The sequence below is a fragment of the Buceros rhinoceros genome, unplaced genomic scaffold (genome assembly GCF_000710305.1).
Source record: "Buceros rhinoceros silvestris isolate BGI_N320 unplaced genomic scaffold, ASM71030v1 scaffold12848, whole genome shotgun sequence".
NCBI lineage: Eukaryota > Metazoa > Chordata > Aves > Bucerotiformes > Bucerotidae > Buceros > Buceros rhinoceros.
In genome coordinates this window covers 45,973-62,406 of record NW_010426411.1, presented here as the reverse complement: position 1 = coordinate 62,406, position 16,434 = coordinate 45,973, and the positions used below count along the sequence as shown (strand labels likewise).

At 36.9% G+C, this 16,434-nt stretch overlaps 1 protein-coding gene across 1 annotated transcript in view; it reads left to right on the top strand.

Annotated features, from left to right (window-relative positions):
• TDRD12 (tudor domain containing 12) overlaps positions 1–16,434 on the top strand; it is a 30,959-nt gene that overhangs the window by 1,274 nt on the left and 13,251 nt on the right. Inside the window, exons 2-15 of the mRNA XM_010141494.1 lie at positions 43–201; positions 485–621; positions 2,066–2,185; positions 3,166–3,221; positions 3,507–3,592; positions 4,365–4,545; positions 5,134–5,210; positions 7,145–7,255; positions 7,645–7,827; positions 8,545–8,698; positions 10,630–10,757; positions 12,656–12,847; positions 13,920–14,048; positions 15,800–15,911. Coding sequence (XP_010139796.1) covers positions 43–201; positions 485–621; positions 2,066–2,185; positions 3,166–3,221; positions 3,507–3,592; positions 4,365–4,545; positions 5,134–5,210; positions 7,145–7,255; positions 7,645–7,827; positions 8,545–8,698; positions 10,630–10,757; positions 12,656–12,847; positions 13,920–14,048; positions 15,800–15,911 — 1,825 coding nt within the window. The remainder of the gene's footprint in view (positions 1–42; positions 202–484; positions 622–2,065; positions 2,186–3,165; positions 3,222–3,506; positions 3,593–4,364; positions 4,546–5,133; positions 5,211–7,144; positions 7,256–7,644; positions 7,828–8,544; positions 8,699–10,629; positions 10,758–12,655; positions 12,848–13,919; positions 14,049–15,799; positions 15,912–16,434) is intronic.

The following is a 16,434-nucleotide window of genomic DNA, read 5'->3' as shown; positions in this document are numbered from 1 at the left end:
GAGTTAACAGTATTTGTTATTGTTAACTTCCCCTTCTCCCAGGTTGAAGATCCAGGTTGCTTTTGGGTTGCTATGAAAGGATGTGAGTCTTACATAGTCGATGAAATAGAATATAAAAACCTGAACATTGAAATGAATCAGTTCTATGACAAATCTAAAGATGTGGATGATGTAAAACCAGTAACAATAGAAGAAGGCCAGGTATAATCATTTGTGTGTTGTGCAGATTCAGTCATTTGCACTGGCTTGGGGGTGAAATATGCAAGATATGCATTAATTTAATTTTTTAGTATTGCTACGTAGAGAAGTAGATAATGTGATCTCTGTGGGTTATATCTTCTGTAAACTTCATAACAGCGAAAACTGCAATGATTGCATTTTAAAAACAATATTGAGGGCTGTGGAGTAAATACTGTATTGTTTCTCAAAAAACTTATGTATAATTTGCTCCATTTACAAGAATGTGCTGTCTGTTCTTTTTCAGATTTGTGTTGTTTTCAGTGAGGAACTCAAATGCTGGTGTAGAGCGGTTATTAAGTCGTTCATGTACTGTATAGATGATTATCAAACAGAATGTTTCCTTGTGGATTATGCCAAATACATTTTTGTTAAATCAAAGGAGTAAGTGTTTGGAATTTGTTTTTTGGCCACTGTCACTGAAATGCATTTGTTACTTAATGCGTACAAATACTGTTAATATTGATTTAGATTGAAAGTGACAAGCTTTGGTTTAATTGAGGTGTGGGTTGGGTCCACAAGAATCTGCTAGCTGTATGATAGGCCCTTAAAGTGTGGATGCAAACCAGTCTTTGTTTTGTGATTTTTAAAGATACTCTCTATCATAGGTTTTATTTTTTTAAAGATTCAAAATAGACACAGTGTCACTTTGTTATGACTGAAATGTACGATTGTCAGTTGACATTAGTTACATGCACTTTCCTCCCTTAAGTGTAAAAAAAAATAACCAGTGAAGATCATTCACAAAGCGTAAATGGAAGCAAGGTTTCACTTGCTGAACCGGCTTTTGACACCCAGACACAAATAACGTGGGTTTTTCCTCACTACGATTTGCTAGCTTTTTTACTAAGGGCTGACTGTCTTGGTGTGGTACAGAAAAGTCTCACAGGTTCTAAGTTTTTCATAAAGCCACTATGAAACCTACTGTTTCTAAAGTAGTGAAAAATATATTCTAAAAAGTAAGTGTTCTAGATCTTAGCTAGGTTTAAAGTTTATTTTTCTAATAAAATGCACAACTTGCGAGTACAAGAAGCTTTACAAGATTTTTTGGGGTAGTATTTCACAAAACTAAGAAAGCTTATTTAGAGTATTTTAAAGCAAGTCTTAAGTTAAGGAGTGTTTTTTAAATTGAGTGTTGCTCTACTGGAAAACAACTTGACCATGCCTTGAGTTTAAAAAATTTGTTCAACTAGAAGTAAATGTGTGATTTACTGCTTTGTCATTGTAAAATAAAAAAAATTGAAAGTGGTAAATACACAGATCTTAAAAGCTTACTATATATAGTGTCTCGCTGGTTGTTCAAAGTCTCCAACAAAACCGAGTGTAAAGGGTGAGATTAACACTCCAGAGATACCTTCATGAAGAATAAATTCTTTGCAGGAAAATGAGTACAAATGCAAACAAATGTATGTAGCTAGTGTATTTATTAGATTTCCTTTTTGCAGATGTTAATTATACCTGGTTTCTCACACAGAAGTAATAACTGCAAAATGGAATATGCAGAGCCAGGTGGTGCATGTGGTAGTAAGAGGGATAAATATGATAAAAAACCTTTACACTACAGTGGTGAAGGATCAGAAACGTTTCAAGTAAACAGAGAGTATATTCATATCTGGAGTAAATTTGTTCACTAATTGCTGCTGGTAGTCCCTCTCTTGAGAGAAAAATAAAACAATGGATCCAGGGTGTTTCACAGTGGGAGCCAAACTTCAGGCTTCAGAACTGTGTTGTCAGATACAGGGTAATAGAAGGGTGAGTATGAGACTAATGATGTCTGGAGAATAAAATCTGCTCTGTAAAATGAGATTATTTCCACTTTGTTTTTAAGCATTCGAGTTGCACTGGAAGCATTTATGCGGATTCCATATAGAGCAAAAAAGTGTAGACTGTATTGCACAAAGCCAGTGACGTTGCGTGTTGATTTTTTTGAAGATACTGCAAAATTAGTGTAAGTAGAATTTAATAAATATCTTCTATTCATAAACTTCTTAAATGTTAGGTTTTATTGGTAAAATTTTTTTTAGAAATTATGTTTCAAGAGAATGTTGGAAATCAGATTTGGAGAGTGGTTTCTATTTCAATTTCAGAGGAGCAGTTCTTAAATAAAATCGCTTCCTTAATGATTTGGGAGTTTTTTATTCACCTGTTCATATATCTTGATATTTCGTTAAAACCTTCAGAAGTTCAGATGAGTTTGAACATTAGTATTTGGCTTCCAGTATTCTGCCAGAACAGATACTAGCATAGTTTGTATAGTAATAGTGCACAGCTTGAGTGGGCCATCGTTGTGAATTACCAAAATAGTAGAGCTTGTATTTTGTTTATGGTGCTCTTCATTTTTTATTTTATACTTAAAGTTGTACAGTATTCTGCCAGAACAGATACTAGCATAGTTTGTATAGTAATAGTGCACGGCTTGAGTGGGCCATCGTTGTGAATTACCAAAATAGTAGAGCTTGTTGTATTTTGTTTATGGTGCTCTTCATTTATTTTATACTTAAAGTTGTGGAAGATGATGAAGAGTGAACTTGGTTTTCTGCTGCAGACCTTCCAGGCTTCACTGTATGTCAATGAGTAGGTATTGAGAATTGCTCAATATCTACTTAATAGGTTCTGCAAATGGATTTTTGTTTTATTTCTGGTTATTCTTTTTGATTTCTAACCATCATATTTTATGGTGGATATAAGCCAGCAAACCTTGACAAAGCAATATCTAGTAATTCTTGATCAGTGATTTCATTGGTGAGCGGAAACAGTATTACCAAGACTGAAGTTACATTCTAAGTAGGTGGGGTCTTTTAATGTCTGGCGCACTTAAGATTCGGCATGACTTGAAATAACTTCTTTACATGCATTCAAAGTTTTTTTCCAAAATTACCACTTTAATTTTTGATGGTATGTGGTAACTGGTTGTGTTTCTTTTCCTAGACCAGCCAAAAGATGGGATACTGCTGCTATTCGGTATTTTCAAAACCTTCTTAGAGGTAAATAAAACATCCTGCCAAAATCATAATTGGCATTTCTATTTTGGGAAAAATAAACTGTTAGAGAAATGTAGTGCTTGTGTTTATATATTTGATTGTATTTAAGAATGTTGTATATTAAACCAGAGAAGGGAGAGTACGTTTGTACAAGCTTCTCTGAAGTAGTGCGTTACATGTCTAATTGTGATTTCCATTTTTGTCTATCTCAAATTACAAGTGGAAAATGCCAATAATTAGGTAAGGTTTTAATCTTTTTCTTCTTCTTGCTTTTATTACTATGTTTAGCAGCCACCCAAGTGAAAGCCAAGTTACATGCTATAGAAGGTAACACATTTGATGTTTTTCTTCATGTGACAATAAAAGATGAAAAGGTAAGATGCCTTCATATCTACAAACCTGTTCGTGCATTTTGCTGTGTGAGTTACAACCTCGTGCTTAGGTTAAGACTGAAAAGCATTACTTGGAAGTCCACACTTGTTTTTGCATAAGACTGAGTCCTCAAACCTTTGGTGCGGGGTGGGAAGGGAAGGGGAAGGGAGTGGACACTAAACACCTAGTCCTGCTTGCCAAAATGTGTAACTTCTGCTAAGTCTCTGCTGTAGATACTGTCAGCTTTGAGCAGCTGTGTAGTACAAATGAATTGGTTTGAATGCTGCCTCTGCCTGGAAGTGTTTTACCAAGGCTTTTAACACTGGAGCTGTGGTCTTTGCCATAGACAATAACTTTGAAGGTACATTTAATATCTTGTTGCAGTACAGAAGCCTGATGGGCAATAGTGTCCCCAGTCTATGAGCCAATACAGTTTAAAAAGTTTTAGGTTTAGTATTACTTTTTTCTGCCAAACTTTGACACACACCAAATCAAAGAAAGAAACCAGCTTCATGTACTAACAGGATTTTATAATTTTTTAGGGCTCACAGAAAGTTAACTGAGCACAGAATTTTAGGTAGAAGCATGAAATGGACAAGTAATTAACACCTGTTTAGAGATGGCTGACTTTTCTATTCTGGAGTTAATACAGAAAGCCTTTGCTGATGCTGTGTGTGTCTTACTGCTGTTGTGTAAAGCTTCCAGTAAATTCTAAACAAGTATGTGGTGGTCATTGATTGCTGACACTGGTCGATAAAGATCTTGGTTTTTTAGGTGTTCGTTAATGAAGATCTTGTCAAAAAGAAATTTGCTCGTTTTGAGGAACCTAAAGAGAATACAGGAAATTCTGGAGATTATCTGGATTATCAAACATTAAATGTTGAGTCTCTTCCAGTGAAAGAGCTTGATTTGAGGCCAGTGCTGTTCCAGGAGTTAGCAAGAAAGATTGGAACAGGTGGGAACCATGTGTGTTGGAAACAGTCATACATGCGATGCGTCATGTATCTTTAACTGAATATACTGACCGTGAACCTACTGTCTCAGTTTAAACTCAACAATTAGATCAAATGGTGTTCTTCCAACAATTGATGCTTATGTATCAGACTTCATAAAAACCAATCAAATCTTCAGCTGTAGGAGTACTGTAAAGCATTTTGTACTGTGTAAGATGAAGGCTTGAGGGTGATTTACATGGTGATTTGGTATGTTTAATAGCAGTGGATATTACTGAAATTATTTGTGGTATTTATCAGTGATGCATTATTATTTTTCTGAGTTTGGAGGGACTTATTTGACATAATTCTTTAGCTAGCATGAGTTCTCTCAGTGATTGAAGTCTGCAAATTTCCATCCTTCACCCTTGTTCACTCAGTTCATCTGTGTAGTTATCTTTGCATAAAGATAACTGTGGTTTTGGTTGTTCTTTTTGCCATTAGCAAATCATACAAGCAACTAAACAAGTCAGTCACAACCCACTGTAAATAAAAATACTGGCTTTTTACGCGTCCAGATAATCAGAATACTTTTTTGCATATCTTTCTAGGACTTTCCACTTCCAACTCTGTTCTTGAAGAGACATGCCAGAGGTCAAGTACTGATAAAAATGAAAGTACTGCGTCTGTAAGTATTATATTTTGTATTAAATTGTCACACACAGGACAGATTAGGAATAGTGTAGGCATCTAGCTTTTTCTTCTCTGTTGCTTAGGTCTAGGACTGCACTAATTCTTTACAGAGTTGCAAAAGAACATTCTAGTTCAGTTTCTTTTTTTAACTTGGAGAAAAATCTAAAAAATGTACTGCAGTCCTACAGGCAAAGGTTGTGCCTCCTTTTACACTCCTTTGCTTAGCTTTATGAAGATGATAGCTGTCTACACTACAGTTTTCTGAATATGTACAAATGTAAATTTTAATGTTTCTCTGAAAACAAAACAGTCCTTATGCTGTACCATGGTAAACATTTGTCTCCTCTTATTTGTTGAGTTGTCTAATACTTCAAATGTCTAGTCTGCTTTCATGCTATTTCCTTTTTTGTTTGCTGTTCTTTTCTGAAACATTTTCAAAAGGTCAGCACTCATTCTTGAGTGTTAAATTGTGTACTAAATTGCACAGTTGGAGCTATTACAGTGATGGTGCGAGGAAAGGAAAATGAACTGATGTGTTCTAGGCAAATAATCACTGAGTGCATCCAGTCTCAGCTTTTTCAAAGAGTCCTCTTCTGCTAGATGATTTGAAGGATAAATTTGCTTCTATCGTAGCAATGGAACTACTTCTGTGAGGTCAGCAGGGAAAAGGGAGTTTTACAGAAGTTACTTCCTAGCTCTGCTGAGAATTTAGGAATGGTTGTCATCCTTCAAACTTAAACTGTAATACCTTATTGAAATATTTTGGAAGAATGATGATGGAAGTAGTAGTGTGGATCGTTACCGAAGCAGAATAGGATTACCTTTATACTCTTTTGCAAACAGTCAGCTGAATTCCTTTACCGGTCACTTGAGTGATGCAAGTCTTTGAGCAACTCGTGCCTGTTGATTGCTAGTAACTAATGATGAACGCTAGAAAGTCCTCTGTTCAGAGCCAGATGCGTTTGGGGTAATTCTGCATCCACTGTCTGCTACTGGTTACTCCCTTGAGGATTTGCAGTGTAGTTCAATTTAAGTTCATGTGCATTGTCTTTAAGTGTGCAGCTGGGTAACCTGTCTTTGGTTTTCCAGCTGTCTGTGGTGTGCAGGCTTTCCATAATTTTTCTTAATAAAAATGAGTATGTGTAAAAACTCATCGGTATGCGTTCGTACTAGTTCAGGTCCCCAATTACAACTATAGCTTGAGATGTGACCATGAATAATTTTTCCTTTTTGTGGGTGACATTCTTGTTATGTACTTGATTCTTGTTATGGAGCAGTATTTTCTTTATTAAGTTAGTTTACGTCCTACGCATATTCAGTAGTACCCTCAGGTCTTCTGCAGGGCTGCTCTCAGTGATCACCCAGCCTGTATTTGTGTTTGGGATTGCTCCAGCCCATGTGCAGGACCTTGCACTCGGTCTTGTTGCACTTCATGATGTTCACGCAAGCCCACTTCTCAAGCCTCTCGGGGTCCCTCTGGATGACAGCCCTTCTCTCCAGCACGTTAATCGTACCACTAGGCGTGGTGTCGTCTGCAAACTTGCTGAGGATGCGCTCAAGGCTACTGCCCATGTCACTGACAAACATGTTAACCAGCACCTGTCCCAGTACCAGCCCCTGAGGAACACCTCTGATCACTGGTCTCCATTTGGACATCAAGCCGTTGACCACAACCTGCCAATTCCTTATCCACACAGTGGTCCATCCATCAAATCCATGTCTCTCCAATTGAGAGACAAGGGTGTTGTGTGGGACAGTGTCAAATGCTTTGTACAATACGTATCAGTATGTATGAGTCATATTTTAAATGTATTTACAATTTCTTTGGCTATTTTTCATCAAAGTACCATTTTTAAAAATACAGTGTATGCTTTTTGAGTCATGTAAGCTAAAACGCTTTATTGCCTTTGTCATCTATCTGTCATACAGTTTCAGAGTTCTCAAAATCTTAATGAAGAAAGAAACTTTGTCTGTCTTAGCAACAAAACTGAGACATTGTCAATTCTGGAAACAGCACCGCTTTATGATGAGCTGGAAAAGGTAATGCTTATGTGTTATATTACATGGAACGTCTTTTGAAGGCTAGTATCATACCCTAGCTTTAGATGCTAAATATTACAGTGATACCCAATTTTGATTGAGGAATACCTGGGAGGTTGTTCATGTGATTGAGTAAACAAAGCTTCAGAGGGATGCTGTAAGAATTACACACGTTTATTCTGATACATCAACCACTGCCACAAGTCATGGGATTTTATTTTTAATGTAAAAATTTAACTCAGCCCAAGAGAACTTTCTTCATATTACATGTTAAAGACATTTATTAAATAGTGGGTCAAAAGCTTTTAAATCACGCAGTGTTGTGTTTTGTCTTGTTAGAGTATAAGCACACAGATTTTATGTGGAACTCTTAATTTCTCTTTCCATAGGAACTTACTTTGAAAAAATGTTTAGGCCCTAACTTTGCAGAATCTTGTTGGCTGCCAGTAGCTCAAGGATGTGATATACTTTCCATCTCATATCAGGGAAATGATCCCTCCTTATACGTTCTGCCAGTTCTTACGTTTTTGCAGTCGGGAAGTTGCTACAAAGCCTTGCCAAACAAGAATGGAGTATGTATATATTACATTATGTATGTGTGAAGTAAGTTTATATATATATAAACGACAATGCAGTATGTATGTTTATATTTAGAACAGGTTTTCTGTTCTAAAGTGCAGATGTAGAATAATATCTGAAAGATGTGGATGTTTAGAATTAAATGTATACCTTTAATGTGCTCTTAGGTAAGTTCATTATGCCAGTTTGTGTAAGCCGCCTTCTTAGGGGCTTAGAGGTGGACTGCATGAATGTGGGAGTCTCAAACTTATTTATCAAGTGGTTAATGTCATATCAGTTTGATACTTCATTCAGCTTTGTTTTTAAGCCTCAAGCTTTGTTTTAATGGTATATAATCATTAAGTTCAAATATTGTAATTGACTTTGTAACTTACATTAGATCACGGAAACATAGAATATTCCAGAATTCTGGAAATTGTCTAGTACAACCCTAAGTAAGACAAACTGTTCCTGCGTCCTTTAAATTTTTGGATCCTTTAATGTATGTTGCTGTGTGCATCATTCTTGTCTGCAGGTAACCTAGTGTATGGTTCCTTGGATCTGTAATGTCTGCATTTAGGAGGTGATAAAGTACTAAAACCTTAAGTTTTGAAGCACTTAAAGGCCTGTGTTGCAGATTTTTTTTCCTAAATGCTGAAGTAGTACGATTTTTAAGATTCCGAACTGCCATCTAATATTGTGGTGTAATTTTTTTTTACGTATGTATGTAGCCACTAGCACTTATTTTATGTCCTGGATGGAAGAAGGCACAACTTGTTTTTGAGGTACTGCAAACATACCGGAAATACTCCAGACCGCTTCATCCCATGTTGATAATACTTGGGCAGAAGAAGGAAGAAGCTAGAAGTGTAAAAATTCAAGGATGTAAGAATATTTTCCATCTCAGTTATGCTTGAAAACAGCATGGGCTGCCTTAATCGCAGGAAATTGAGAAAGAAGCAACTTACACTTCATAAGGTTTTTATTCTATGAAGTGGTAACTCTGTTTAATGCTGTAACTCTGCAGTAATACATGAAGCTTCAGCAGTGCTGTTTAAGAGTAAATGGTATTAAAGCTGTTCGGATATCTACATGTACAGCATCTTTTTTGTAAGTTCCATAACAATTATTTTTGAGCCAAATCAGCGATAGGGATATGCTGAACATCATGTTGAATTAGGATTAATCATGGTCTTTCTTGATACAGAACAAGATTTTATAATAGTTTTTTTTTTGGATACGTGAGCATCCATTGCTGGACAGAGGTAATGGGTCTGTCAGAGATGGAGCTAGTTCTTTTCTTGGTCTGTATGGTGGTGTGTTTTGGATTTGTAACTGGAACAGCGTGGATAAAACAGTGTTTCGGCTCTTGATGAGCAACACTTGCATGGTATCAAGAATTCTTTTTCCCAGTATGACACCCAGTGGGGAGAGTTGGACAAGGAGTTGTGAGGGGGCACAGCCTGGACAGCTGACTCAAACTGACCAAAGTGCTGTATGATGTCATGCTCAGCAATAAAAACTTGCAGGGCAGAGATGATCTGATAAATGGCTGGGCATGTGTCTGCCTGTGGGGTGTTGTTAGTCGTTGCCTTTGCATCACGTCCTCTTCTCTTTCTTTCACTTATTACACTGTTTTTTTTCTTGATCTACAAGTCTTCTCGCTTTGACAGTTGCTGTTCTCTCCCCTGACCCACTAGTGGCAGGGGGAGTGAGGAGGCATCTGTAATGTCTTTTAGCTGCTGGCTGCAGTCAGCCCACTGCAGTAATGCATATACTTACGTTCTTAAAGATATTTTTTAACAAATGTGTATTTCAAGTACATAGTTTTTATTTTAAAATTGACAAATACTTGGGGGTTGTCTGATGTTGCTTTACTGCTTATATGCACTTAAAGCAATTTGGCTCTAATCAATTTAAAAAGAATATTGGAAAAATGCTTATTGCAGTAAATTCTAGGTATTTGTGCATGTAACTGAAAGTATGGAGAGGGTACTACATAGAGAAGAGGAAGCATAGAAGTAGTAAAAGCTTTTGGCAGACTTGCCCTGCTTAAGTGTATTTACTTAAAATACGTAGCTTTGCTATTCTTGCTTGGGTTTTTTGTTGAGCCTTGCCTGATACTTGCATTTTTAAAAGTGACTGGTTTTGCCAAGGAAACAAGAAATACAGATAAAACTATGAAGGATTTTATAAAACTTCCAGTTTCAGCAGTTACGTTCTTATATCCATCGCTGAAGTTTAAGAGCCTGGTAGATGAATTCAGATCTTTTTAGTAGAGCTGTTGGTACATTTGCACAAACTAAGATTGGTGGGGTTTTATTTATATATATACACACATAAGTATGTAGATATCTAAGCTACAGTGTTTGCTTTATTCCATTTTTAAAATCTAACTTTTCTAAAGGCTGCTCTTGCAAGTATTTAAATATTTACCTTCTGTCTGTCTGGTTCTGGAGTTCTTATCTCTACTTCCATTACCTTACTCAAAAATGAAGTGGCATCCTGCATTGTAAACTTGTAACATTCAGACCTTTCACTCTTTCAAAAACATATTTTGAAGATACACAGGGGTGAAAAAGACAAACTAAGAATGACTGTTGACTAGAAGTCAGAAAATGGAATAAAGAGTTCTCAAAAAATAAAATAATTTTAAAATCCCCACCCAGAACCTACCACCCCACCCCCCATGTCAAGATAATGCATCTGAAATGCAAATGTGGCCATTTTAATAGTACTACCGTATCCTATGTTATCTCATTAGTATTCTTTCAAGTTATAAGTTAATGTTAACAGTCTTTTCTTCCTATTTGTAGGTGAAGTAATCGTGACTACACCATATAGCCTCCTGAGACTGTTTGAACATAACAGTTTATTATTTCATAGACTTTGCCATCTTGTTCTTGATGAGATTGAGGTACTGTTCTCTGATGCTGCCGAACAGGTAAATAGTTCATATGTTCAGCTGGTAAAGTGTCGTTTCAGTTGTGCGCATGTCTTGAAAGCAGTGGCACATAACTGAAAAAAACCCAACCTTCCTGAACCTCTGTGGTGGAGCTGAGAAGAAGTAAAGCAAATCTGTATACCTTTGGCAGAATGAAACACTAGAAAACTGGAGCTGTAATCTATTAAATCTGATTTTCCTGCTTTTTTTTCCTTGTTTTTTTGTTTTTGTTTTTTGGAGAGCTCTGTTTTGTCCTGTTCTAAACTGTGGCTCCATTCTGGTGCCTGCCTTTGCTCTAGGTGGTTTCCTAAGGACTTGCATTTTTTTCAACTTGGTAGCAGTAGTTTCAGTGGAGGGATCTTTAATCTGCTTTAAGGCCTTGCATCATCTGTCTGTAAGGAACTTACTTTTCCTTCTTACCAGCTTCAGTTCAAGAACCATCGTTACTGGTAACCTCAGTCTCTGTAGGATGAAAGGCAGAAGTGAATGATCAAATAGTCTTGGGAGCAATCTTAAAAATGTCCACTGGGCCTTGATGTCAGTGCAGGCAAAAGCAGAAGCTGATCCCAACTCAAGAGAATCTTGGAAGAGGAACAACATTAAGTTTTGTGTTGACAAGGATGTATATATTGTATCAGTTTTAAAATTAGGATTCAAGTTTGAGAAAATTCTGTATTTTTAATTGCTGCTTTGAGGCTTCGTAGGACAGATGCTTTCTGTCAGTATTACAGCACAATACATCAGTATGTAAAAACCAGTTTGCGCACCTTTTTTAACTGTTAGGGTTTTTTTACACCATTAATTTACTACCTGTTTAAAAGTTGGTGAATAAAACTGAAGGGCTGTGTTTCTAACTGTGAAAAGCTAGAGAGACATCTTAATAGACATAGATTGCCCAACTTGCTGTATGCGAAGCTAACTGTGCCTTTGTAGCGCAAATACCATGTCATAAATTGGATGACATGTGATCCTTATTGGGTGGGGCATTCCTTCTTTCTGCTGAGGCTGTTCTTTCTCTTGTATTCCTGTACTACTTGAGACAGAGTGCAGGTATACCTTCTGAGAATTGTGGGAAAAGTGGTTTGTAAAACACTGTGCACCTATCTGCCATTTTTGTAGGAGCTCCTCAAAAGCATCAGTCTTGAATAGAACAGAGAGGTACGCTCTTTCAGGTGGAGATCATCATTTGGTAGCGTTTGCATTATTGCAGCTCTTCAAAAGCGTTGTGTTAACATAAATGTGACAATGCTAAAAACCATTGCCAATATGGGTAAGCTTAGTGCCAGGTTGAGACACATTTCTTAGAATTGTGCCAGAGCCCTAGAATGCTTCTTAGTATGGCAGTGCTTTGCCAGAAACCTTGATGTTGTTCCACAACTGGAGTGCTTGTCACCGATGTAAGGTGATGTTATCAGGGATATATTTATTCTCTTAGTGATTTCTGGGGGTTTTTTTAAATTATTTTATGGCACCTCTACTGTTTTTTGTTGGTTTTGGTTTGCTTGGGGTTTTTTTATTGCAAATTACTATGTTGGCAGGTTGGTCTAATTTTCAAGTTACTTTCTAGTTTTTGCTGACTGCCTCTGACATCTTGGATCTGGCTGTGCCTAGGATTAGTATTTTCCAGATTTGAACAGATCCTGAGATTTCCTCATTCTCTGGGCAGAATCCTGCATGCGTGCACATGCTGTTCCTCCATGCTGTCATGTCGCTTCTTGGTCCAGAAGTCATACAAGTAATAGGATAAAAATGCACAAACCTAACATTCTATTTTGGAATGTGACATTCGTGTTTTGCTTTGGTGGATTTGTGACTGGAAAAAAGGGTATGCTGAAACAGTGTACTCTTCGCTGCTGTTACATGCTGCAATGAAAGGGAGGAATTCTTTTCCTTTATAGGTTTTTACTATATTAGATTGTTACAAGAAAGCCATTATTCCTGAGAAGCTGGAATGTTCACCCCATCAGATCATTGCTGTTGGAACTCGTTGGAATAAACATATTGCACAGTTGATAAAGGAGTTTATGAAAGATCCTTACGTTGTGATAACAGCTATGGAAGAAGCTTCCATCTATGGAAATGTGCAGCAGGTAAAAAAATTGAGGATGATGTCACTATTTGTTTTCTAAGATACTCTGCTGTTCGTAGTGAGCAAGGTCAGTATACATGGCTGCTGAGTGTTTTAAGTGGGTAGAGCTACCATCCTAACTCAGACTTTCCAGGTACACTTCATGTATGAATTGAGGTGACTCTGAGAAGACCTGTGGAAGTTAATCACTGAACAAGCTGAGGTCTTTTACCTTGTTTTGTAGGACTGAGATGAAGATATTCCCTTCAGTATTTCATTGTTCATGCAAATAAGTCAGAATTTTATATGAAGTGTTTGTAAATGGTGTAGTTTGTGACCAGAATTTTTATCAGAATGTTTTTGCAATTGTTAATTGAGTGGCAGAACTACAAGGTAAGTAGTCACAAACAGAGCTAGTAAGATACTTGTTTTACTGCTGTGTGCTGTGCATTACAGAACTGGATTTGATCTAAAATTTCCAGAAAGTTATTACGGGTTCTTAGGTGTCTTCTCATTTAATTTCCAGTCAATGTGCTGTAGCCCTTAAGAATAATACAAAACGTTTCAAGTATGGTCTGAATTCTGTGCTTCAAAACGTAGTAGATTGGGGATTGAGAATGTTGGGAAAACTCTTGAGACTAGGCATTCTCAGCATGACACAACTGAAAAAAGCACCACTGAGCGAGAAGTCTAATGATTTGGCAGGACCTAAAATGTCAGTGTTTTGATGCTTTGTTTATGAAGAGTCTTCCCGATGGTGCAGTGTGCTTTTGGAGTCCGAAGCGTTTTTTAGTGGTACTTGAAAAGGCCAAACTTAGATTGACAGATCACTTTTTAATTTAAAATCTTAATGTGGGGGTTTGGTTGTGATGGATTTTATTTATGCTTCTGGAAGCTGACCTAAATGCATACCTTTTGTGAGTTGTATCTTCTGTAAGTTTAACAGAAGACCTACCGTCTGCTGGAGCTACCATTTACTGGATTCTCCTTGGTAGTATGTAACGTTGCTGACTGCTTAATGGGAGGAAGAATTGTATGGTAAAATATATACAGATTTCATCCATTATCACCCCTCTGTTCGTATGTACTTCTAGATTGTGCAGCCTTGTACGAACAGTGAGAGAACTGCTGTATTACTCAAAATACTGGATTTTACCCACAATAATCTTCAGAAAGTGCTGGTATTCACTAATTCAGAAAATGAAACAGAAATGGTTCATAAGGTAAAGTATTTAAATTTACATAAGTCCTTTTTTCTTTAATATTTTGGGTATAACAAACTAAAATATCTTGCCTTCTGAGAACAACGGAGGAGTGTGAATTTGGAAGTTAATTATTTCTGCTAAAAATAGCCCCAACCCCGCCCTTCTGCCAACTAGAGGAAAGCCTAATTGACAGGAATGTCTGGCATAAAATGCAGTCATTAAATTCCATCTGTCAGTTTGGAACTTTGAGTTGAATCAAACTGGCTTTTTTCCAGTAAAAGATCTGTCAGTTCTCTTTTTCTTTTTTTTTTTTTTTACTGTTTCCAGGAGTGGTAAGGTGGAGAGGAAACTCAAGCTACTGCGTTAAGTTCTATTCTCTCTCTTTCTGCTCTGGAGTACTTGAATTTGTAGAGGGCTGTTCTCTGATTTGTAATCCTGTGAAAGTCCGTTAGAGCTTAGTTAGGCTTCAAGTCTTAGGGCGTGGGGGGAAGATAGCATGCTTGATATATAGTTTCTTAAAAACTGGCATAAAACTTTCCCAAAGTTCTCTCCAACAGAACGTGCTCCAGTGTCTCACCTGTTGTGTGGAATTGTATACTCAGCATTTCCTAAGTGGAGACTAAGAAGGAGTTTTCCTGCAGTAGTTCTTTTTTCAGAGATTATAGCAATTAATATAACAACACAGCAATAGAAAAAATCTCTTCTTTCGTTGTCTTTGCTGTTCCTCCAAATGTACAAAGCAAGAGGAGTGCAATCTAGCTTGACCAGGAAGCAAGAGATGGGAAGCAGTTCCGTTAAGCCTGGATAGGGCAATGTGGATGATGGGGCTGGCATTTCTGAAGGAGGCAAGCTGTGAGAATATCAGAACTAGAATCTTTAGTGATAGCTACAGCAGTGGGATAGCAAAAGGATATGTGGCTGGATTGTTTAGATGTCATAGGAAGAGGTATGTCAGTCCTGAAACATAGGCATGTATTCTCTTCAAAAGCTGGAATAGATTCTGTGGTATTTAAAGGGTGGTTCTTAGGTAAATCTGGAATGTGTAGTTTTTGATTGTTGATGGAGGCAAATCTGTTTTTGTCTTGTGGCTAACGCATTTTCCTTGGATATTTAAGGATGAATTTCTTGAAGCATGTCAAAATCAACCCTTGTACCATTTCAGAGTGTTGATGCTAAAGAAATACTGATGCTGTTTATAGTAATCCTTGATTACACCAACTTCAAATAAGTTAAATGGCCTGCAAAAATATTTTAAGTGTTAACTTAGTTCAGTAGACATGCCAGTTTACCAAATAACCAAGGCTTTTGTAGTGATTAATTTGTGAACCTTGACCTTAAAAAATACATTAAACCTTTTGAGAATAATACATTCCTGGAAGTTGTGTGGGCAGATTGGCGAGGGTTTTTAGTGCTCTTTCTGAGACTGAAATGTGCATGTTGTTAGAGGATAGAATCCACTTAGAAGAAAGGGAACACCTTAATGGTGGGAAAAGCTTCAAATGGAATTTGTACTTCCTTAAGCATCTGTTTAATGTTTTAATCCATAGGAACTTGAACCTGAATTAGTTTTCTTCTTATACAAGGAATTAATAAACTTAATCTTCATAACCTCAATTTCTTTTTTTTCATATGAGCAACTTTAATTTCATAAACTCTTCACCTTAGCTCTCTTTACAGTAGCTAAGGTATAATAGATACTAGTAAGATACCCTATTAACGCGGTTATTGCTGTATTAGAACAACATACAACTTTTTACTGTGTCATCCAGGCACTGAAGAGCAAGTCGATATTTTGCTTGAAAATACATAGAGAGTCTGATTTCAAGTATATCTTAGAGCAGTGGACCAGAAAGTATAGTTGGAGCACTCCTGTTGTGTTAGGTGAGTATTGTCATCTTGTTGTGTTTGTCTTCATGGTGACTCATGTTCTACACTGAATGCTTGCACTAGGTTATCTAATCCCTTCCACAAGGTCAGTTCCCTATGAATTCTTTCTAGCTATCCCTCATTAGTGCTACAGCTGGCCTTTTTTCTTTTTGGTTGCTGTTCTTCCTAGGTCCCAGGGTAGACTTCTGTGAGGGATAACACAACTTAGTAGAGGGAAAATAAAAGAGAGGGGAGGGTTTGATGCATTAGTTAAAAGAAGTACTAGTACTTACGGAGAATTTCCATTATTTCACAATTGTCTCCTACTACAGTGGATTATTTAAATTTTGAAATAATCTGGAAACTCTGAAGACTTACAGTGGTAATTATCTATATGTTTTGTTAGAGGTCTATTTTTCCAGTTGTTTGCAGTAGCAGAGACTCTTACCTAGTTTCAGGCTTATTTTTTTGCCACTTGGTATGTCAGAAGCAAGAATATTTAATTAATTCATGTGCTTTGTAGGTTCATGCTAAGGTG